We start from the raw sequence: 25,344 nt of genomic DNA on the forward strand, positions 1-25,344 counted from the left end.
CATCTAGATGGAAGGAAACAATTCGTTAGCTTTGGAAGATATTAGTCAACCTGTGAAAAAAGTGAAGTTGGGGCACCACAATGTTCAGTGTTAGGGCCGTCATTATTCCTAATGCATATAAATGACTTACAGAATAACAATAGTCTTAGCGTCCTCAACTTTGCAGATGATAAAATGCTTTACAAAACATTCATAAAAAACGCATACTTAAATGATTGTAAAAGTTTTAATACAGTACTACAAAAGAATCAGATTGGCTTATGGGAAACAAATTCAAACTAAGCCTTAATAAAACCAGAAGTATGATTCTACAATCTAAATCAATCAAAAAGTAGTTTTTGGAAAAATATAGATCTTAAGTTAAAAATAGGTAAAACAGTTATAACCAACACAAACAGCTATAAATATTTAGGAATAATTGAAGACAGAAACTTAAAATGGTCAAAACACATAGAAATTATAAAAACTAAATTACATTGGGTGTATTATTGAAAACATGACACTTCTTACATAAAAAAGCAATATATTTGATATTTAATGCTTTGCTATATGTAAAATGTAATGGAGCAATGTAAAATATGGTTTATTATGCTGGCGAAGAAAAAATGTATAACTGATATCCATGTTCTCATAAACAGAACTTTTAGATGAATAAACTATAAGAAGTATGATAATAATGTAAGAAAATTAAAAACTTAGTTAGATGTTGAAAGTCTGTATCTATATGAACTAGGTATCTTTATGTTAAAGTTTGACAATGATTTGTTACCACCTAGCTTTGATAGTTACTATAAAAGTGTAAAAAATGTTCGTAATTATCATACGAGGTCTTCAGAAATTAATTTTTCCTACCTAGATTCAAAAGCAGAATAGGTCATAAATCGCTATCCTACCAAGGTAGTAAGTTATGGATTAAGCTACCATTATGTTTGAAAAATAAAGGTTATTTTGGAAAGTTCCAAGATGAACTAAAAAGTTATTTTTTAAACAGTGATTATCAAGGTCATAAGTAATCATTGCTACTCGTCTATTTACTTCTGTTTAACGAGTTAATAGTATTTGTCATATAAAACACTTTTTTTTTTGTTCAAAAGTCGATTTATTTGGTTACAATATAAATGATTTAGTTTAAATTGCAGCATTTTCTATCTGGTTATTCTTTAGATTATTTTTAAGATTACTATTTGAATTAAGTTCAGAATACTAACAAACTTTCTTTCTTTTTTTAGCAATTCATTGTAAAATAATTAGTTATAGATGTATTTACTTTAAAAGAAAATTAAGTATTTAAAGAGTAAGCTGAGGTAACAGTTTGAAGCAAAAATCTCTTTTTCTTAGGAAATCAAAAAAGGAAAAAAATATTCTTTATTTGTTTGCAAATATTTTTTGCTTTCTTTTATTATAATTTTAGGCTTATACAGGTATTTAAAATATAAAACGTAAAATAGAAGGAAATTTGTTTTGTTATTATTATCACTTTTTTAAAAATTAAGTTCATAAATGTTTCACTACTTATCTTTATATTTTAGTATATAAAAGTTAACTTCAGCTATGGTAGAATTCTATTTTAAAAATTATTGTAAAACTATTTAATAGTTTACTTATCTATTCAAATGTTAAATTCTCCTTACTGTTTAAGTAAAGTTTTTAAATAAAAAGGAAAAATTACACTTTTATCAGAAAATATTGATAAAATTTAGCGTAAAAGTATTTCAGCGTATTACATTTTTACCTTCTTTAAAGAAGTTGTAACCTATCATTCAAGTATTCACATGTCTGCTACTAGCTAGTATTGTTTATCTCCTTTTATAAGTTAATTTAAAGTTGTATTTTTTTTTCTAGTTCTTATGTTATTAGACAAGTTTTTAAGTACATTTTTATAAATTTAGTTAATTTTCGTTTAGTTTGCCTTTCTTTTGTATCGATTAATTAAATGTTTTATTACTAAAGATTTAAATAGTTAGATGATAAAAGTTATGTGTAATAGCTCGTAAGAAATTTTGTAAACATGTTGTGTACGACTCGATAACCGAAAGGATCCTTTGTACTTGAGGTCCTTAAACCAAACTTTTTTAGCGCTTTTTTTATCGTTTAATAAACAATACTACAAAATAAAAATTCATATAAACTCAGATTATTTTTCCTTGTTTTATATGAGTATTGCGAAAGTTTTTTAGTTGAGATCAACCTGTGCTAAACAACTAAAATTGATACTTCTTGTTACAAATACTTTAAAGCATGCTTTTAATTATGTTTTTGTTACACATTACAATTATTAAACTAAAGTTTAAAATATTATTTTAACGACTTTTTTTATAATATAAGTTTTCAATAGTATGCCAGCAAATTTATTAATAGAATCGGTCCAAGAAAAAATCATTTACTAGTAAATCTGGCCACTAAGTAAAAATTTTACTAACTCCTACTCTTATTATAAAGTTTTAGAACATATTTTGTTTAGTTTTTATTCAATTTTAACATAACTTTTAATTTTAAGTCCTATTTTAAAATCATGTTTTCGACCACTAAATAATATTTAAAAAGAACGTTTGTACAACAACAATAACTAATATTTTACTACAGATGATTTAAACTTCACACTATAAGTAAAAGGGCAATGTTAAAAGATAAAAATAATTTTACACACAGTATCTTAAGAAAATTAGCGAACGAACAATAAACAAACAAACATTTACTGAACACATGTAAAGTTCTCACAACTTTTTGATGTGAAATATTACGTGTTCTTTTTAGCATTATTCTTTATGAGTTAGCTAATAGCACATTTGATTTATAAGAATGTTTTCTAAGTTTCAAATTATTACTTATGTAAAACTACTGATAAACATCAGCATTTTTTTAGTTTTTCTATAAGTTTTAAACTAGTAAGATTTATTTAAAATTACTGAATATACGTTTGTTTCGAACAAAAGCTGTGTATGTTTTAAAAACTTGAGTTGAAAGGCTCGTTATTTCAAAACTAATTCAAATAACAAATAAAAAATAGTTAGGATTAGCAGTAGTAAAAAGTAATATATGTTTTACTTTAATTTAGTTAACAAATTAACTAAGGAAATATACAACAAAAGAACTTCTTATAATATCTTATTGAATTATCGAAAATAAAACAAATAAACAAATAAAGTTTAAAAAATAAAACTATTTCTTTATAGTTGTAGACAAAATGTTTGATCCTGTTTTTAAAGGTTTTAATTTGCAATAAAATTTAGAAAAGTTTTATATCAAGTTTTGTTTTTGTCTTGATAGTAAGTTATAATTATTTAAAGCTTGATCAACACATTGTACACTACATGTACATAATTTAATAATAAAATAAGAAGAAAACTTATCAGATATTTAAATGTATTTTCTCCTTAATTGTACAAGAAATAATCCTTAAAAACAAATTTAATAAGAATATTTTGTTTGTAAGAAAATTTAGGTGAAAAATAACAAAAATTAAAAATTAGATTTAACCTATTAAATTTTGATTTTCACATTAAGCTTAAAAATAAATTTTTAAAATGTTCGAAATATTTTAAATGAAACTTAATATACAAAGAAATCTAGTTTAGAAATAAAAGTATATGTATTAATTTTTTATTTTCTAATGAAACAAAATTAACTTAATAATAAATTAGAAACATTAGAAGCTTAATTAATTTTAAGTCATTACTAAGGTCATTAAGCTTAAAACTCTATTTTTAAAATATTCGAAATATTTTTAGTGAAACTTAATTTACAAAGAAATAAAAGTTTATGTGTTAATCTTTCATTTGCTAATAAAACAAACTTAACTTAATAATGATTTAGAAACATTAGAAATGCAATAAATTTTAAGTATTTACTGAGGTCATTAAGCTCATTATTTTAACAAAGACAATTATTTCAAAACATATAGTTCATTAAGTACTTCATTAATTACATTTTTACTACATTTAATCTTTAGATAGCATTTTATTTTTGTCTCATAAAGAATTTCATTGCTATTTGTAAACAGAAACTTATTTGAGTTAAATTAAGTTTTACTATTTGAACATTTTAAATTGATAAAATGAAGCACAATTAGCAAAAAAAGTCTTTATCTTTAGTTATTCTAAATTTAAAGCAGACTAAAGTTTCAAAGAAACAATATACAGGACAACAAACTTGAAAATATTTTTTATTTTTTTAAACACAGTTAAGTTTACTAGGAGTTACCTGTGCTAAATTTTGCTACATAATTTTACACGATACAAAAAGAAACTAAAAAGTATTAAAAAAATTAATCAAATTTCAAAATAAAAGTTAGTTTTTCAAAAGTTAGTCATCAGCTTTAACTTTTTATATTTTTTTTACAGTTACTTTTATGTTTGTTAAGTTTGCAAGCACACTTTCAAGTAGTTAATTTACTATTAAAATTTTCAATGAAAATTAAATTTGATAGAATTTTATAACAGAAATTTTCAAATGGATGAGTAAATAGTCAAAGTTTGCTATATATAAATTAGTTTATCTATTATAAAAAGAAATACGCAGTAAAAAAATAAGAAAAATCTAGAGTAGCAAACAAAAATATTAATACAGTTTTTTTGTTTTAAAATTCGCAGTAAATAAGCTTTTATTTTTTAATGACTCTATACATTTTTTAAATTACTTTTCTTAAGAATAAGATAAAAACTTAAACCAACTTCGCTTTATTGACATTTTTGTAGTTTTGATACACAGCTATACTAAGTTCTAAAAGAAATGAAAACTGCTTTCACTTTATTTTGTTTGGTTTTCATCGTTTTTGTCCTATCTATCTCAGGTGAGTTCTTTTTCGCTGCATACTAAATTTCTATATTTAAGTATTTAAACTGTTGCAATTATATTAAAGACGGAGGGAACTCTTTCTAAAAAAGCGAAAAAGAAGAAGGGTAAGAAGGAAAACAAACCTCCGGGCGTGGCAGGAGAAAACAAAAACTTTCCAAATAACTGTCAATGTAAGTTTCCTTTTAAACATTTAATATCTAAAAACTTTTGAACAACTTAAAAAAAACTAAGAAATAAACTACAAAAGTGTATAGTTTTAGTTTTTTAAACTTTGCCAAACTTATCATTTGTTAATTGATGTTATAGCAATGTTGTACAAACTGTATTAGTAAATTATAAACAGACATTCGACAAATATTTTAACGAATTAAATAGTTTTAAAAATGATTTAGAAATATTTTATAAGTTTTAACCATTTAAAATTTCAAACACAGTATGTAGACTGATGGTTGAAGAAATAACAAAGATCTTAGAAGGAGAAGGCCAAGAAGAAGAAGATAAAATGTCTGAGGAGCAAAAAAAGAAGAAGAAAAGAAGAGAAAGGAGAAAATCAAGAGCTGAAAGAAAAAGAGATAAGTAAGAATAAGTTTTAGAGCCTATTTTTTAATTAGAGCTAAAAAAATTTTTTTGAGTAAGTGTTTTTATTCTAAAACTGAAACAGATCTTAGGACTTTTACTTAACATTTTCATTGCGATCTTCATGTATTATTGCTAGATAAATTAAAGTAAAACTTATTAAAACATCAAAAGTACTTAGTGTTATTTAAAATAAACATAACATATTTTTTATTTGAAGGAGCATGCCTATGTTTGTGGCAATCGAAGATGTTTGTGACAAAATGCTGGATTATGTTCCTCAAGTGAGAAAAAAGAACTTTAGGTAGTATAAATGAATAGTAGTGGGATAATGTGTATTTATTTAACAATGTTCAAGTTTTTATTACGGCTTGATACAGTTAAAAAATATTTATAAGTGATCTTAGTAGTTACGAAACACTTTTTTCATTCTACAAAGTCTTAACTTTACCAGGTACATCAAAAAAAGCGATCTGAGTGGCACGCAAGTAATTATGACGTCACAGGTTGAGGTAACGAAAAAGGTGATGAATTACAGAAAAAATTCGATGATTACAAACACCCAGAAACTAATAGATTAATGTCACAAGTTAGTAGTTTGAAAAAAGATAAAATACTAAGTTTCAGTTATGTACTTAAGGATAAAAATAATAGAATATTATAAACTTATTCAAATAACTTAGTGTTTTGTTGCGTTTATCACTTGATATTTCAAAAATTTTGTAAAAAATAGAGTTTTACTGCTTTAAGAATTATTACAAAATATTTGGTAGAATAAAGTATTTCAACTTAAAATTAATGCTTATAGCAACTTTCTCTATTATAATTTTTTCATTGTAGAGATATTTTATGAACCTATAAAATTAGCTTGCTTTTAATATCAATAGTTGTATTCATACACTAACATTAAATATTTAACTCTGAATTTCAAAATTAAATTATTTCAATTGCCATTTACCACAAAGTTAATAAAAAATGCTATATTTATTCAGAGATCGGCGGGTATTTCAATGATCGCGGGAAAAATTTAAAAAATAAAAGTTTTGCGAGCTGCAGTTGTAGTTAGAACATGACTTATACTCCTTGTTAGAAAATAACAATTTTTAATGTTAGTTCTAAATACTTCGTCAATAATTGTTATCAAAAAAAAGGTAGCTAAAAATGAAAGTTCTTCAACTGCAAAAACTCTCAAAATCACCCTCCTTAATAGTTGTTACCCCCGTATTACTAAAATTGCTAAAATCTTAATTCACCTACTTTGAGAAACTTTCTTCTAGCTGTTCTATACCAAATGATTTAAAGCAAGTTGTAATGATAATTTTCTTTTCAGTGTGACGAGCTAATAAACAAATTTGAGAACGATTTATTGTCATGGCAACAATCTGAAGAAAGACCTAATCTCTCGGACTACTTTTGTAGAGAAAGGTTTACGATTCGTCATAATATAAAGAAAATTAGAAATCTGTTTAAGATTTAGAAAAACTATAACTTTTAAATCTTTTTATAAAGTATACTTAAAAACTCCAAAAACTTATTAAATTATATTCTTAACATTAAACTTAGAAATAACTTGTTATTGTATTAATTAAAAAACATAACAGTTTGTCAGGGTTTTTGCAACAACAAAGTAATCAATGAGTAAGGAAACAACTTATATAGTTATATTATTTTGATGAAAAACTTTTACATAAGAAACTAATTTATCTAGCTACCTAAATTTATCAGAGTATTGAAAGAATCCGACGACGATAGTTGCTTTGAAGAGCAATCAGCGAAACAGGAGTTGTGGAAGAAGACGTTTGATGTCGTCCTTGAGCACAGACCGGACCTCCGCGAAGCTAATTTCGATGTTTAAAATTCTTTGAAAATCATTGTTTTCAGTTAAAACATTTTTACAACTAATTTGAAAATAAAAAATTTTTACTAAAGTTTAATAGTTGAAACTTATAACTTATATTGAGCTATAACTGGCTTATAAATTTATAAGTATTATTGAGTAACAAAATGAATAAGTGTTTTACTTTATATGATTTATTATAAATATTTCAACATAAATTTGCTAAAAACAGATTGGTAGTGTAAACATGAAACTAAATAAGTAAAATAAAAATTTAAACGTAATATATTCAAAATGTTTAAATAACAAATCTGAACTTTTTTATTAAATAACAAAATAAATAAATACTGAAAATTTGTCAAACAAAAAGTGGCTGCGATTTGATAATTTTTCATATCTTGAAAATTATAAATGTGAATTTTTGATCGAACTAGAAATACGTAAAAAATATTTTTTAAAGCTTTGAACTAAACTGATACTAACTTGTTAAATAATTTTTACTATTAAACTTACATTTTTCTTGCAACTTAAGCATTAAAATATATAAACAAGTTAATATATAAAGAAAACCACTAACTTAATTTTAGATATGGGAAAATATATATATCTACAAACTTTTTTTAAAACACGGAAAACTAGTTAGTTTATTTTAAAAAGCTTTATAGAAAGATGGCTTTCTTTTCATGACCAAAATACCAATGACTAACTGTCTTTTTATATACATAACTTAGGGTTTAAAAGCAAACAGTTGTTTATATTCAAAAAAAAGAGACGATTATAACTTTGATACTACTTATAGAAACATTTGAAAGTATATGCAAAGAGATAGGCTTTTTGTTTACACAATTGCATAAGTTTACTCAAAACAGTTTAAATTAATTAAATTGTGCCAGTTGTACTAACTGTAGGAATGCTTAATTATATTTATTATTTTTGAAATAAACTGTTAAAACTTTAGTTCTCGAGGCTTGATTAAAACTAAATCGACTAGATTTACAGTTTATTTAGTGCTTAAAAATGCAGGTTATCAACTCAAAATCAACCTTGCTGTTATGTTAGGTTTTAATTACACTCAAGGCTGCAACAAAAATGTTGCTTATTGTAAAGCAAGTTGAACTGACAAGAAATTTTCAATGATGGTGTTATGTCAAAATTTTTAGCTGATTTTTACTTTATTATAAAAGTTTTTGATAAACTCAATTAATATATATTTACACGAGTTTAAAAAGCGTACCAAGTATTATATACAGTTATTAGTAGTTACAGATAATACGATTACTAAAACTAGTTTTGTTTTATTTTAAAGACTGTACGATAGGGAGCTAAATATGATAATTTAAAAGTTAGTAAACATTTTATAAAAATATTAAATTACATAAATAAATAAAATATAAATGAATAAAAATATAAGCTTACATAAAATGAGCAATGGTTTATAAGCTCTACAACAACTTTTCTCTTTTAAGGTACACTTTAGTTTTCAGTTAATAGTTATTTTTTTAAGAATATACATTTTTGCTGTTTAGAAGTTTGAAGTCAACGTAAATATAGTAGTTTTGGAGAACAATAAATAATATTAAACCTTAATTTGAACGTTTAACAAACTTAGTTTAACTTAATGGTATCAAATCAACTCAATAATTTGAGCAGTAAATCTATTAGGAAGAAGAAATATGACTTTATAACTTAATTTATAAATTTTACGGTTCAATGTAATTTGAAACAATTAGTATAGTAGAGGCTGTTAAAAACTATCAAAAGTAGGCTTATAATGTGAGGCAAGACAAATAATACGTTTATTAAAAAATATTTACACCGTAGATTAAATTAATGGATTTCTATATCAACAGTTTATATAAAAATATTAAAAGTTAGATACATTTAAAAATGAAAAAAAAAAAAATTTATCAATTTTAGATGTTACCTATTTCACATTAATAAAAAATATCTAGTAAATTTTGTCTATTTTTAAATTGCATATATTGTTCTTAGTGTAAGTTTTATAAGTTTTATGAAGGGATGAACAAAGTTTTTACTATCTAACTTAAGTAAAAGTAGTCTATAAAGTTTAAGCTAAACAAAGTTTACACTAAAAATCATATCTAAAACTCAGCGTAGCTTTAATTAAATAAATTTAGGATGATATTAATAAAATAGTTTGCATTATCTTGTTTTTGTTTTAATTTAAACAGATTTTTCAGTTATAAAGATTCTTTGAAATTATGTATTAGCATGCTTACTAATTTTTAAACTTTACCTTCAACAACTACAAAAAAGTAAACCATTACTGCTTTATCTTGATTTTGTAATAAGATAATGTTGTAAAAAAACAGTTTATATACTTAATAACTTGCTATAATATCAAATATTTTTTTCGTAGATAGTAATAACACACTAAAATAATTAATTGAATTTTTTTTTTTTGATATTTATTTAAAATAGATAAATCATCAGGTTGATTTATTATAAAGTTTCTACAATTTTAAGTATTCAACTTTAACTAAATTAAATTAATATAAAATTAAAATGCTAGTTAGCCAAATTAAAGTCTTATAATGATAAAAAACAGGTGTAGATTGTAGGATAAGTTTTTAGGGTAGCTGTCTATGCTGTCTGCACGAGCGTACAAAATTGCACGAAGGGTCACTTTTGCACGAAGGCACTTTTGCACGAGCAGACAATTTTGCACGGAGACATTTTTGCACAGGTTATTTATTTATTTTAAATTATTATTATTTTTTTTATTATCACTTTTACCCCTAACTGTTACCCTTGGTCGGTAAGTTATTTTATTTTTCTTTATTTAACTTTTTAATTTTTTTTTACTATCACTGTTACCCCTAACCCTTACATTCGGTCGGTACCTTTTTTTTCTTAATTTTTTTTATTTTTAATTTTTTAATTGTCATTTTTATCAACTATTTTTTAACTTTTATTTTCACTAACATTGTTACCCCTAACCCTTACCCTCGGTCAGTAATTTTTTTTTTTTTTTTTATTAAATTATTTTTTAGTTTTTTTTCTATTTATTTTAACTTTATTTTTTCTTTAAGTTTTTACTCTCGTGCAAAAATGTTACTCGTGCAAGATTGACACTTGGTGCAAAATCGTCTTCGTGCAATTTTTTTCCCTCGTGCAATTTTGTGCCCTCGTGCAAATTTGACTTCCTGCAATTTTTTGCTTTCGTGCAATTTTGTTCTCGTGCAATTTTGTCCCCTCGTGCAATTTTATCTTTGTGTAATTCAGACCCGTTCCCAAGTTTTTAATATTCGTTTTTAGTAAATCATTTTGTCGGAAAACAAGACCATAAAACCTTATAAAAATGTTATAATAGTTATATAATAATTTATATTTTAGAGCTTTAAGTATAACTTTTATATGTTTTTGTTTTTAAACTAAAACTATCTATTTAGCCGTAAAAATAGTAAGGGTGTTTTCGAAATATCGTTTCATCTATTCCGTACATTACAAATTAACAGTTGTTTAGTAGTTTTTTTTAGATTTTTCGTTAAAACATTATTGTTTAATTCAAGAAATTAGTTAAAATTAAAAAGTTTTTGTTAATCCTTTAATTTTATTATTACTACTAGCTCTTTTACTCGGACTTTAAAATCATACAACTTTGTTAAAACCTTGCTTCATAGTTTTTGCAGCACGAACCAGATTTTTTTAACGAGTTAAGAATTTTAAAAGTATTATTTTGTAACAAGCTCAGTAAAAATTTTATCTAAATTTTTTTTTTATTTTTTATTTTTTCAAATTTTATCTAAAGTTTTTTGTTTTAACATTAGCTTTAAAGTATCTAATTGTTTAGATTACAATACTCTACTTCAACAATCAAAAATGTATAAACTTTTGAAACCTACGACAGACAACTATTTATTTGAAATGAAATGAGGTTACAAACACCATATCTATATAGTTTGCTGTTTTTACTACCATTTTTCTAGCTAAAAGTACATTTAAGTTTAGAATTTATTACCGTAGTGTTAAAAAAGAGTATTTACTTTAAGAAGTTTTGTTCCATATTTTCTTTAAAAAGCTCTAAACATTGTTGATGTAAAACTCAAAAAAATTTTTTTTTGTTGAACTTTAATCACTTAAAAACTTATGTTTGTTTTAATAAATGATTAACAACATTAAATTTTGCTGATGTTGAGTTGGTTTTTAATCGTGTTTAATATTAAGCTTTGTTTAATTAATAAATGTGTATTTAAACACAAAAAGTAGTTTTTCTGAGTATTATAATTGATATGAGATATTTTTTGGAATTAATTAGATTTTGATAATATTTTATTGGTACTAGTATTTAGATTTTAAAATATCTTGCAGTTAAAGGAGATATATTTTTAATCTGTTAATTTGTATAAGATATAGAAATTAAGTTAAGTTTGGCAATTGTCTCGTCAAATCTAATTCTGTATGTAGCAAATGTAAATAGATTTTTAGTTTTTACTTTGTTTTTCTAGTACTTTCTAACAACAATACCTTAATAGATAATTTTAAAATGATAAAACAATTTCAATAAGCTGAAAATTTAGTTTTACTAACTTGTATAACATATAAGTTTTATGTGTGTATTAAAAACAGTAAATAATTTTAAGCAAAACTTAAAACAAATAGTTTCTTTTGAAACCAAATAAGTTAAAAATAACAGATTTTCTAGCAACAACACCTTAATTCTTATAAGAAACTATCAAGGTTATAAGTAGTTACAAATTTAATCGACTTTAAAGTTAAAACTATTTAAATTTCTACTACTTTAGCTTAGTGAATAAGGTTGAATGTTCTTTTCAAGCAAGAAAAGTGGCTTAAGTCCGTCCGATATTACCGGACCTCTAGAAAAGATGAGTTTTGATGCTCCAAATTTACCAAATATCAACAATATTCCACAACTTGAAATGGTGGAACAAAACTACAAGGAAAGATGGTTAGTGTAATTAGCAATTGTAATTTTATTTCATGCAAAATAATTAAACTTTTAAAACAGTAAATAGCAGTTTTTTTTTTAATTTTCAGTTGTAAAATATTTACGACTTGGACAATTAAAGTAAAAAGCTGTGTTTGATTGTTCAAAAGCTATTAAAATTAATTACAACAGAGTAGTAGTTTTCTTTTTTTAAAGTTTAGGAAAATACTAAAAAAAAATTTAAATAATTAGTTCCAAATAAAAGGTTGATGTTGTATAGTTTGTGAAGCCATTACAAAAAAAAGTCAATTATATACATATATTTGACTTTTGACAAAATGTAAAAAAAATCGGAATACCCTGTTTTAAATTTGTAAAAAAGATGTTTGATTGTTATTAAGATTTTTTATAAATGTAAAGAGCTAAAATTCGTAGTACTAACTTTTGTAAAGTTTGGCGTTTACTAAAGGAATAAGCATATTGTGCACAAAATGTTAGAAATGTTACCATTAATGTTGTAAATATTTTTTTTAGCGTCTTCTTTATGATTACTAATCACATAAAGTTTACTCGAGTAGCAAAATAATGACAAACCGGTGAAACTTTTGCGTATAACACTTGCTTTTTTTAAACGTTAAGTTTAGAAATTTGATAACAGTTTTTTTTTAATGTGTACATTTTGTCATCAGACTTATAGATTTAGAAAAACATTTAATGAAAAGTTTTCCTTCTGAAAAGTTTGAGAATTTTTTTATACAAAAAAGAAACTTTTTTATTAAGGAAACCAATTTTACTAATTATTTTTTGTTAAAAAGTTCATATTTTACAAATAGCTGGTAAAACATTAAGTAAACTTACTTTTACTATTTGTGTTTTGTTAAATTATTTATCAGATTTTGATTAAAAAATAATAATTTAGTTATAAAAAAAAGTTAAATTTTGTTGTTTGCCTTTCTGCGACAAATAGTACTAGCTAGTTTCATAAAAACACTTTTTTGATTTTCGAGTTATTAAAATAAACATTGGTTTTACCGATATTTAAATAATTTAAGATAGTTCATAGCTTTTATCTACTTAGAAGTATAGTTATAGTTGAATGCTATTTTTTTTAAATATAATAATTATTTTACTTTTCAGTTTCAAACTTGTGTAAATAAAAATAAAAACTATTATAAAACAAGTTTCATGAAAAAAACTTTAAAAATTTGTAAGTCTACGAAATAAGAAGCTTACACACTAACTCTTTAGTCCATAATCTTTTTAAAACTTAGTCATTTTATTATTCACCATAAACTATTTGTTTTTATATGATGTAATATAAGAAAAGGTTAAGTGTGAAAATTTTTAATTCAATTTTTAATTTGGAAAGCGGAAGCTAAAAAAGTTTATATATTATTTCTATATGTTTATATTTTTGACAGTTTTTAATTGTCGTTTGTTTTACTTACTATTTTTAGTAGTTTTTATTAACTGTTAAAAAGGTTTTACGCAGCATATAATACGTTTTAAACGAATAGGACTTTCAAATATCTTTAAAACAATACGGCAAAATTATAAGCTTCAGTATGTCTATTTATAAATTATTTTTTCAACATAAACCATTTTTATACATTGCAAACTGTAGAACTTTATAGTTATTCTTTAACTTATAAAAAATAGAATTTAAACTGATTGAAAATTGTAAACCAATCATTACAGATTTTTTGTAAAACAGCTGTTATTTGTTTGAAACTTACACATTATTATGCTAAAATTTGAGTCTCATTACAAAATGAATTTTAACAAGAAAAAAGTTGTAATTTCAAACCCGATCATTAACAAACCTAACTGTGAAATTACTTCAAAATCTTTATACAGGATTCGAAGTCACGTTATTAGTCGGATGATCGAAGTACATAAAAATTATGTGGACGTTTTAACATTTCATTTGAAGGTTTGCAGTTTTTTTCAAAAATAATTGCTCGTTTAAAAAAAAAAAGGTTTTGAATCATTTACTTAGCAAACCTGTTTTGTAATTTTAAACTTATTGCTTTATAAAAGCAAGCTATGTGATTTTTTTTTGTTTTAAAAACATTTATACTTTAGCTAAGATTGCATTTACAAAAACTTACTTGCTTATTGTTACATTAAAAAAGTTTTTCTTAACTTTTAGCTAATTTAGTTGTTGCAGTAATCTTTAAAATCAATTACTTTTTTTTATACTTATTTCAGAAATGTATATTTTATGCATAGCTCTTAAAAAAAATTAGTTAAAATAGTTTAGGGATAAATTTGAGCTTTTAAGAAATATAAAAAATTAAGTTATAAAAGTCTATTTTTTGCTAAATTTTATTAAGAAAAAAAAGAGTTGTTACTATTTTTTCAAAAGTTATTATAAATAAAAACAAATACTTTTAAAGGTACTGAAGCCGGCTTTGCTTGAATATTCAGAACAAACGGAATACAAATTTAATGGAATAGATGAACACCAGGTCAGAGTTTTATATGCAAACATGGACATTTTACACGAAATTGAAACTAAAATAAGAATGAAGTTAGCTGCGGTTGAGACCAACTTAAATGAAAGTTCAAACCTTGGATCCTATTTTTATAATATGGTATGTAAAGTATTATTATAAGCTGACCTTTTACCAAAACATTTCTGCACATTTTTCTATCATTACTAAATTTCTAAAACTAATTAAAAATTAGTAATAACTGAATAATTTAAAGTATTTTTACAACATTTATGCTTTTAACTAAAGCGAAATTTGTACAAAGTTTTAACAAATGTAACATCCATGATTTAGCTCTTGCGTAAAAAATGTTAATCATATCTTTGTTTTTGTTTCAAATATAGATATTATTATGATCATGGACTTAAAAAAATAAAAACAGATGTTGGAAAAAGTAGTAAAATTGTTTTTTTCTGTATTAATTATTAGTCGAAATTTTCAATAAAGTTGATTTTCTAAATGAATAACCCTGTAAAACCTAGATTTATTTTTAACAAAATATTTCTATTGTAAAAATTAATGAAATGATTTTGTTTACAAAAAAGTACTGTTTGCAGCTAAACTTTATTGAAAATTTTTGATGTTGTCGTTTGAAACTTTTTGATTTATCGTTAAATATACAAAAATTGTTTACTTACTCATTTGTTCACCTTGTACATAAATAGAAACTTTGTATCGGCGACAAGCTGTAAATGCATATTAAAAGATATTAAAATTTTTGTTTATCTTTTTAACAGAAAGACCAGCTTAGACACAACGAAGGGTATTTCCAGGAAATTAAAAACATTTTGGAGGTTTCTGACCATTGCGAAAGAACTAATTTGAAAAAAGAAATAGAGGTTGTAATATTATTAAACAGTTTTTTTTGAGAAAAAAAATGCTTTTCAAAACTTTGAAATACTATCAAGTTTATTTATACTTATACAAGCAAAAACTTGTTTAAAAATGGTTTTATATTAAAAACAAGTAGATGAGTTACTTACGAATATAAATAGTATAAATAATATAAATAAATTGTTTCATATGTTTGAAATTTATCAAAAAACATTATAAAAGTTAATGCAAACAGTACATTAATAAATTTAGTTCAAAGATACGATGTTAGCCTAATATTTAAAGTTTATAAATTTTTAAGCTCACCAACAACTTGTTCTTTTTTTAATCTTAAGAATAACAGTACCAAGCTCAAAAGTTATTAGTGTTTTTATATCTTTAATGAAATTTCTCAACAGAAATATAAGTATCAAGTATTAAAGAATGATGTAATCGTAGCTAGAGACGGTTTTCTAAGATTTATTTTGTTTCAACCAATGTATCATGTATGCAATATGAGCGTTCTTTTAAAGGTTCGTGTATAAGTTACAGTAACTAATTATTAATCGTTTTAATTATCAAATTAAAACTTTTAGAAGTTTACGAGTTTAATTGCTTTGTTTCATGTGGTATGAATATAAAAGTATGTTGCTTTGAAAATATTAGAATAGTAAAATAAATATTTTAAAGTTGTTACGAATAAAATTTTGAAAACTTTTCTCAAAGGTTTCAGCTCCGTATTATTTTCAAACTAGATAAAATTTGAAAAGCTTGCAAGCTAATTGGTGACTAGTAAATTTATAAGTAAGTATAAACTTACAAGATTTTCTGATCTTGTCAAGTAAAGATAATGATTTTATAAGTTTACATGATGATTATTAGCAAATTTATTTTACAGCTAAATTCAAGGTATACTCTATTTATTAAATTTTGTGTTACATTTTTAGATATAACTCGTAGATTTAAGTTCAGCCTTAATATTGTTTTATACGAATTTTTCGAATGCAGAATTAAATTATAACTGAAGAGTGTTACACAGAAAAACATTGATTTCTAGTTCTTTAAAACTAATCTTGTATTTAACTTCTTAAAATTAACTTCAGAACTCTAGAGTTGTTGCTCTTAAAATAACTAGAATTATAAAACGAAGTATAGTAAATAATTATAATATTTTAAATACAGATTTTAGCAGTGTTTACTCCACACACTCATGCAGATGCTAAAGATATCATACGTGCGTACCAAGTTAGTAAAAGCAAGTTTTCTGATTATAGTTTAAATATATGCTAACACTAAAAACTTAACAGAGTTAAGATTATTTGTACTTTTGAAACAAGGTAGTAAATAGGTCTATTTTATTGCATGGTGTTTTTAGATATAAAGCAGCTATTTTTTAGTTTTTTGTCTTAAATTGTGAGCGTACTAAAACCTATTTGTGTTTTGTAAGAAGAAACAGTAAAAATGTTAAAACCATGGACTCAGGTATAAATATCTGTTTTAATTAAAAACGTTTTAAATTTTAGTAAGTTGTTAAAACAGCGGTTAGGTTAAGTTATTAGCTCTTTGTTATTACATATAAAAAAAACTATTAAAAATAAAGTTACATAAGTTTCTAAGAGCTTACTAAGGTTTTTAATTGATTTTTCGGCTATTTGTAAGTATGTTTAGTTTATTGACGAGAAAATGCTTTTACGTTTAGTTTTACTTTTTTAATATTATATATAAAAGTTTAAAAATTGTTCAACAAAAGTTATAATCGCAACCTCATTTGTTCTTTTTTGTTGATAAAATAAACACTATTGTTGGAGATTTGTTATTATTTTTTTTAAATATGTTTGATTTTAATTAATATTTGGTTAGTGAGCAGGATTATACATCTATTTGTTTTTTTTTTTATTTCAGCATTTTTAGTTTTGTATATTTAAAAGCTTTCTATGAAGTTCCGAAAAAAATCTGTTATGTTTGAAAATATATAAGTAAGGAATTTTAATATGTATCAGGTATTTTTATAAAATATTTTTTGGTAAATAAACTTAGGCTTTAATTTTATTTAAAGTTAATTTCTTTAAGAAAGTATAAAACTATAAAATATTAGTTCTTAATTGACTTAACTTACTAAAAGGTGTATCAGAGCTTAGTAGTGAAAATAGACCCAATTTACTGCAAGACGTTTTTGGAGGAAGCGTACAAAATTTGTGACGATCTTCAGAATCACTGGGACACAATTGGGGCGAGCAACAAATCTGGATTCGCCACTAAACGGGGTGGAAGCGTTAAGGTTTAGTTCCGCTTAAAAGCGCTTTTAAGTTCATAATAAAAAATAAAATATATTTTGTCTACTGGAAAATAAAAAGATATACAGATTTATTTTTAACTAAAAAATCTAGTTTACAAATGTACTAGTATAAACTATATTAGTTGACCAGTTTTACTGAAACTAATTTTATTTTTACACCTTTCTAACTTTGAAAATCCGCTTTGCGGTTTACTTAAAGTCCATATATTTGTATCATATAAAGGTATTATTCCTCATAACTAATTGAAATACAACTTTTTTTCAGACTTGGAAAATCCGTTGGTTCACAATGAAAGGAAACGAACTGAAGTATTATGAAGAACCTGCGGTGAGTATAAAAAACTTTTAAATTCAATGTTAGTAAAATACTATAATTAAGCTTTGTTACTTTGCAAAAAACCAAGTTAATTTCTTATAATTCTACGAGAAAAATATTGTTAAGTAATAAGAAATTTGACGTAGTTATTTCGAAAACTATGTTAAGTGCTTAACAGCTTAACTGAAAACTAACATGAGTTATTTCACAAGGCTGATAAACCACTGGCGACCTTAGACTTTAAAAACTGCAAAAAAGTTTACCCAGACTCTACTCAAGAAAAAGAACATTGCATTGGGTGAGTTTCTATTAAAACTTTAAATTATAAGTGTTTGTGTTTGAAGGCTTTTACAAGCTAATATGTTTAACAAAGAAAATTTTTATCTTTTTAACTTTTATTTATATACTATAAACTAAAAATGTTAAAAATTTTAACTTCTTTGAAAATCTAAATATTTTTACCATATTAACATTAATAGTTTTTATAGTTGTTTAATGTTAACAAATACTAAATATTAAGTAAGTTTAACAGTTAAAGTAAACATAGCACAAGTGCACAAAACAATTATACTTTTTTTGATATTTAAATTTGTAATAAAAAAACAACTAACACTAAAATACGAATTTTTATAAACCAAGATAATTTTAACGTTTTAGTTTTAAATTTATTTTACAGACATAAAAATATATTAAGTAAAAATAAATTTTACAAACTAATTTTTTTATAATTATATATAGAGTTCATACTTTAAATATTATATTCAAAACATTAACACGAAAATGAACAAAACCAGAATATGTATAAGTAATTATATTTTTATTTTAAAAATAATAAATACTTAGCAAAACTAATGTTGAGTTTTATAAAAACAAAACTTACTTTAATTTAAACTGTATTAACTATGATTAGTAAAGACTAAGTTTATATGTATTTACTATGAAAAAGTTTCTGAGTTTTTCTTATCAAAAACTTTAGATTTAACAAGACTAGATTATCTCGAGGAAAAAATTACCCATTAAAATTTATATGAGATTTCAAAATAATGTAGAAAAAATATGCAGATTTTTAATATATACAATGATATGTACAACTAATGATATTTTTATTTAACTTTGTTTTTATATACACTTTTTAACACTTTGTGTAGTTTATTATTAAAAAGTTTATTTTACTGTTATAATTAAAACAAACTTTACTAACAAATATATTAAAGAACTCTAAATAAGTTTTAAACTATTTTACTTTATATAATACTATTTACATTTTGTTCTCAAAAAATGTTTTAAAATTTGGTGCAAATACAAAACAAATCTACTTTAAGGTAATTATAATTTTTGTACAACTATTTGGGTAGTAAAACTAACGAAACAGTTTAAATTAACAGGAACAAATGTTGAAAATTGGCTAGTCTACTTTTTTTCAATAGATATAAAGAAGTTATTCAACAAAATGTTTTATGTTTAAACATAAAACAAGTTTAAATTATATACAGTATGGAGTTCAAGGAACGTACATACTTTATCTATTTTACTTCGGTAAATGAAAAGAACGAATGGATGAATGCCCTTCAGTGGAAAGTCTTCTTACGAAAAGATCCCGTCAAAAGAGCCCAACAGTCTATTAATACTTTCAAACAAGGGGCTTTCCCTAACCCTATTTCTCTTATAACCTAAAATTACAACTAAAATTTATGAAATTTTCAAATGAAGTTTAAAATAATTTTATACAAAAAAAGTTACATACAGAATCTATAAGACTTTTTAAGCTTGTTAAGTTTTTTTTTATTAATTACTTTAGTTGTGTATTGTTTTGGTTTCGTTTGCATTATTAAGATTTGTTGCAATATTTTTATACACTGTAAACAATTGAAGCAGTTTTATTATTTATCTTAACGAAATAAAAGAATCAATTGCATTCACATTTTTTACTTTCTCAATGTATATTTTTAATTTTATTATTATTTTTAGATGAAAAACTCTAGAGATACATAAGTACCAAAATGCTTTATTATTCAAAAAAAGACCTAGTTTGTTATAAGAATCGTTAAAACTTAGTCAAATATTCAAAAAATAGTTTAAAATAAGTATATATTTTCAATGTTTCTTAAGCTTGTTTTAGTACAGTTTATCTAAGAGCTTATATAAAGTACAAGAAAAAAAATGCGTATAAATAAATAAAATGACTTATAAGCAATAAGACAACCGCATGTAATTTGTTGTATAACTTTCCAGAAAAAAATACAGATAAGTATGAAAAAAAGGCATCATAAAAAATGCTTTATAAGAATTAAGGTTTATGAAAAACAATACTGGAGTATTTATTATGGTAACGAATATTAATAAAATTTTATTTTAAAGTTGTCGGAGTAATGATTTTTAAACAATTTTATTTTTAATTTAAATTTGTAATCTTTTGAAATATACATAATGTTATTCGAAAATTATCTCGGAAAACCATGAATATATTTTCATTTTTACTTAGTTGATTAATATTTAATAGTTAAAAGTATATTTAGGAATTTAAACAAAATGTTCTAGTATTGCTATATATTCAACCAAACATATATATACAAAATCGTTAGTTTCAAGTAAACGCTGTTTTTTACAACCAAAATATTCATATATGTAGTAAAACAATGACTAATTACGAAAAATGACCACTATAGCAACATATATTTCAAATTCAAACAAATATTTAATAAATAAAAACGTTTTGAACTTTTGTGAGATTTTATTTCTTTAAACTTTGCCAAACTTATATTTTGTTTATAATTATTATAGCAATGTTGTAAAAACTGTATTAGTAAATTACAAACAGAGATTCGATAAATATTTTAACGAATTAAATAATTTAAAAAATTACTTAAAACTTTTTTAAGAGTTTTAACCATTTGAAATTTCAAACACAAAATGTAGACTGATGGTTGAAGAAATAACAAAAATCTTAGAAGGAGAAGTCCAAGAAGAAGAAGATAAAATGTCTGAGGAGCAAAAAAAGAAGAAGAAAAGAAGAGAAAGGAGAAAATCAAGAGCTGAAAGAAAAAGATATAAGTAAGAATAAGTTTTAAAGCCTATTTTTTAATTAGAGCTAAAAAAAATTTTCGAGTAAGTGTTTTTTTTCTAAAACTGAAACAGATCTTAGGGATTTACTTAACACTTTCATTGCGAACTTCATGTATTATTGCTAGATAAATTAAAGCAAAACTTATTAGAACAGCAAAAGTACTTAGTGTTATTTAAAATAAACATAACTTATTTTCTATTTGAAGGAGCATGCCTATGTTTGTGGCAATCGAAGATGCTTGTGACAAAATGTTGGATTATGTACCTCAAGTGAGAAAAAAGATCTCTAAGTAGTATGAGTAGTAGTGGGATTATGTGTATTTATCTAACAATGGTTAAATTTGTATAAACGCTTGATACTGTAAAACTTTTAAAAATAAGAGCTTCTAAACACTTTTTAGTTAAAACAAAGTCTTAACTTTACCAGGTACATCAAAAAAAGCGATCTGAGTGGCACGCAAGTAATTATGACATCACAGGTTGAAGGTAACGAAAAAGGTGATGAATTACAGAAAAAATTCGATGATTACAAACATCCAGAGACTAACAGATTAATGTCACAAGTTATTAGTTTAAAAAAAGATTAAACACTAATTTTTAGTTTTGTATTTGATGACATTATTACCTAGTGTTTTGTTGCGTTTAACACTTGATATTTCAAAGAGCTTTTTTGTAAGGAATAGAAATTTACTGCTTTAAGAATCATCACAGAAATGTTTTGGTAGAATACAGTATTTTAATTTGAAATTAATGCTTATAGCAACTTTCTTTAGAATAGTTTTTTTCACTGGAGAAATATTTTTTAAAGTTATACAATTAGCTTGTTTTTAATATTAATAGCTGTGTTCATACACTAACATTAAATATTTAACTAGAGTTTTAAAATTATATTATTTCAATTGCCATTTACCACAAAGTTAATAAACAATGCTATCTTTATTCAGAGATCGGCGGGTATTTCAATGATCGCGGGCCAAATTTAAAAAATAAAAGTTTTGCGAGCTGCAGTTGTATTTACAACGTGACTTATATTTTACTCTTTGTTACAAAACTAACAATTTTAATGTAAGTTTCTAATTCCTCGTCAATAATTGTTATCAAAAAATAATAAGACAAAAATGACAGTTCCTTAACTGCAAACACTCTCAAAATCACCACCCCCCCCATTAATAGTTATTGCCCCCGTCTTACTAAAACCGCTAAAAATTTAATTCACCTCCTATAAGAAATCCTCTTCTAGCTATTCTATATTAAATGATTTAAAGTTGTAATGATAATTTTTGTTTCAGTGTGACGAGCTAATAAATAGATTTGAGAATGATCTATTGTCATGGCAACAATCTGAAGAAAGACCTGATCTCTCGGACTACTTTTGTAGAGAGAGGTTTCAGTTTTTATTTTACATGAATAAAAAGTTTTAATTTTATAGTAACACAAAACATAGTTAGGTGTATGTATTATAATCTGTATTACTATTAAAAATATAAATACTTTTAGATGTTTTAAAATAAACTTGGTCAAATAACAGTTATACTTTTAAAAAGTAAATAAAACTTTTAAAAATCAGATAATTATGTTCGTTTTTAAAGAAGCAATAGTTTGTATTAATAATGTCGAACTTGACTGCAGTTTTATGAATTATTTATATAAAATATATAGTTGAAACTTGGTGTTGTAAAACATTTCTTATAGAGATACGAACAAACTTTTGATATAATATCTTTTTTTAACACATAACTTTATAGGTAAAATTTATTAACTTTTTTTTTTATAATTTGCAATATACTATAAAGTATAAGATAAAAAAAATAATTTCATTGCAGCAATAATAACAGCTTATGTTTAATTGATGATTAAAATTAGTACTGAACTTTCTTTCAATACGGCAGCAAGTTAAACTAAATTAGATCTCAACTTTTAGACTGTTTGATATAAGTTCGAAATAAGAAGCTTATTTAAATTTACGTTGTTTAGAACTAAAACACAGAAAAATCTTTTGAATAATTTGTTGCAACATGGCTAAAAATTAACTTTAAACAAAAATTTCATTAATCAATACTAAAAGAATACAAATGACTAGTTTTAAATGTTATAGAATTTGATTGCAATAAAACAAACATGTCTCGAGTGTTCAGTATTAATATTCGTCATAAAATAAAGTAAATTAGAAAGCTGTTTAAGATTAGTGATGTACCGGACCCGGATCCAGACTTTTTTTTCTCTAAATTTTGTTAAGCTGTAAAAAGTATCTGGTAGCTAAGATTAAAATCTTTCAAATAAGATCTACTTGTAAAAATCAAGGTGGACCCCCTTATAGCCTTACCAATCTAAAATCAATTAAAATCAAGTTCTTGAACAAAATTAACTAGAAAATCACAAAATATTGAAAACTGGATCATCTTAAACTCATTCAAAATCTAAAAGAAACTAGCCTGAATTTTTCAAAAAATCTTAGAACTAGCCTGAGTTTTTATAAAATTTTAGGCAGCCTTAGATTTTCAAAAATTCTCAAAAAGTTTCAAACTAGCAGGGTTGCCACTGTTTAAGTCAAAAAAAAAACTAGCTAGAGTGAGTATAAACTAGCCTGAGTCTAAAATTACTTTAATCTTATAATCAATAGAACAGCTAGCCATAAGGTTGACAATTTGGTAGTAAAGTTTTTAATTTTACAACATAGCTAAAGAGTTGCATTTCTGAAATGTTTGTTTTATAGTTAATGTAAACAAATGTAAATTTGTCACGTTACAAAATGAGCCAATTACGGTAGTTGTTTAATTTTCGAACGTATTTTCTGACGAAAATGACTCTTTTTAATTTACACAGGGCTTGTTTTTGAAAAAATACTTTTCTGTATGCTCTTTTTTATTAACTAGAACCGAATCGGTAGGATCTCTGTTAGGATCCGGCCGGACCTGGATCCGGACTTTTTTTTCAAATTAGAATCCTGCCGGACCCGGATCCGGACTTTTTTTTCTCAAATTAGAATCCGGCCGGAACCGGATCCGGATTTTTTTTCATATTAAGATCCGGCCGGATCTGGATATCAGACAAAAATGGCAATATCCGGCCGGATCCGGATCGGGATAGTGAGTCCGGTACATCACTATTTAAGATTAAGAAAAACTATAACTTTTAGATCTTTTTAGAAAGTATACTTGAAGACTCTAAAAGTCTATGAAGTTACTGTCTTAACATTTAACAAAAAATAAATTGAATTTGTTTTAACTGAAAAAATAACAGTTTGTCACGGTATTTTTAACAACAAAGTAATCAATGAGTAGGAAAACAACTTATCTAGTTATATTATTTCGATGATAAACTTTTAAATAAGAAATTACTTTATCTACACAAATTTATCAGAGTATTGAAAGAATCCGACGACGATAGTTGCTTTGAAGAGCAATCAGCGAAACAGGAGTTGTGGAAGAAGACGTTTGATGTCGTCCTTGAGCACAGACCGGACCTCCGCGAAGCTAATTTCGATGTTTAAAATTCATTGAAAATCATTGTTTTCAGATAAAATATTTTTACAATTAATTTGACAATTAAAAATTTTTAACTAAAGTTTAATAGTTGAAATTTATAACTTATATTGAGCTATAGCTGGCTTACAAATTTATATGTATTACTGAGAGACAAAACAAATAAGTGTTATACTTTATAGTTAATTCAATATCGTTTTTATAAAAACTGATTGATGAACATGAAAACATGAAACTAAAAACATGAAGCTAAATAAGTAAAACAAAAACTCAAACGTAAAATATTCAAACTATTTAAATAATAAATCTAAATCTTTTTATTAAATAACAAAACAAATAAATACCGAAAATTTGAGAAACAGAAAGTGACTGTGATTTGATAGTTTTACATATAATGAAAGTTATAAATGTGAATTTTTGATCGAACTAGTAATACAAAAAAAAAATTTAAGCTTTGTTTTACAGTTTATTTAGTGCTTAAAAATACAGGTTATCAACTTAAAATCAACCTTGCTGTTATAATGTTAGGTTTTAATTCCGCTCAATACTGCAACAAAAATGTTGCTTATTGTAAAGCAAGTTAAACTGACAAGAAATTTTCAATGATGGTGTTATGTCAGATTTTTAGCTGATTTTTATTTCATTATCAAAGTTTTTGATAAACTCAATTAATATTTATTTACGCGAATTTAAAAAGCTTACCAAGTGCTATAGATAGTTATTGGTAATTATAGGTGATGTAATTACTTTAACTAATCTTGTT

General features: G+C 24.1%; 1 protein-coding gene across 1 annotated transcript; it reads left to right on the plus strand.

Moving 5' to 3' along the window:
* The first annotated feature begins 7 nt into the window (after positions 1 to 7).
* On the plus strand, positions 8 to 24,589 carry LOC145846373 (protein canopy 4-like). Its single transcript, XM_082953185.1, has 7 exons — positions 8 to 82; positions 4,859 to 4,964; positions 5,229 to 5,370; positions 5,591 to 5,674; positions 21,527 to 21,662; positions 22,389 to 22,483; positions 24,460 to 24,589. The coding sequence occupies exons 1-7, from the start codon at positions 8 to 10 to the stop codon at positions 24,587 to 24,589; spliced, it is 768 nt and encodes a 255-aa protein (XP_082809311.1).
* Positions 24,590 to 25,344: the final 755 nt, after the last annotated feature.

This window comes from Thalia democratica, unplaced genomic scaffold (genome assembly GCF_965202585.1).
Source record: "Thalia democratica unplaced genomic scaffold, ktThaDemo2.hap1.1 HAP1_SCAFFOLD_420, whole genome shotgun sequence".
NCBI classification, from domain to species: Eukaryota; Metazoa; Chordata; class Thaliacea; order Salpida; family Salpidae; genus Thalia; species Thalia democratica.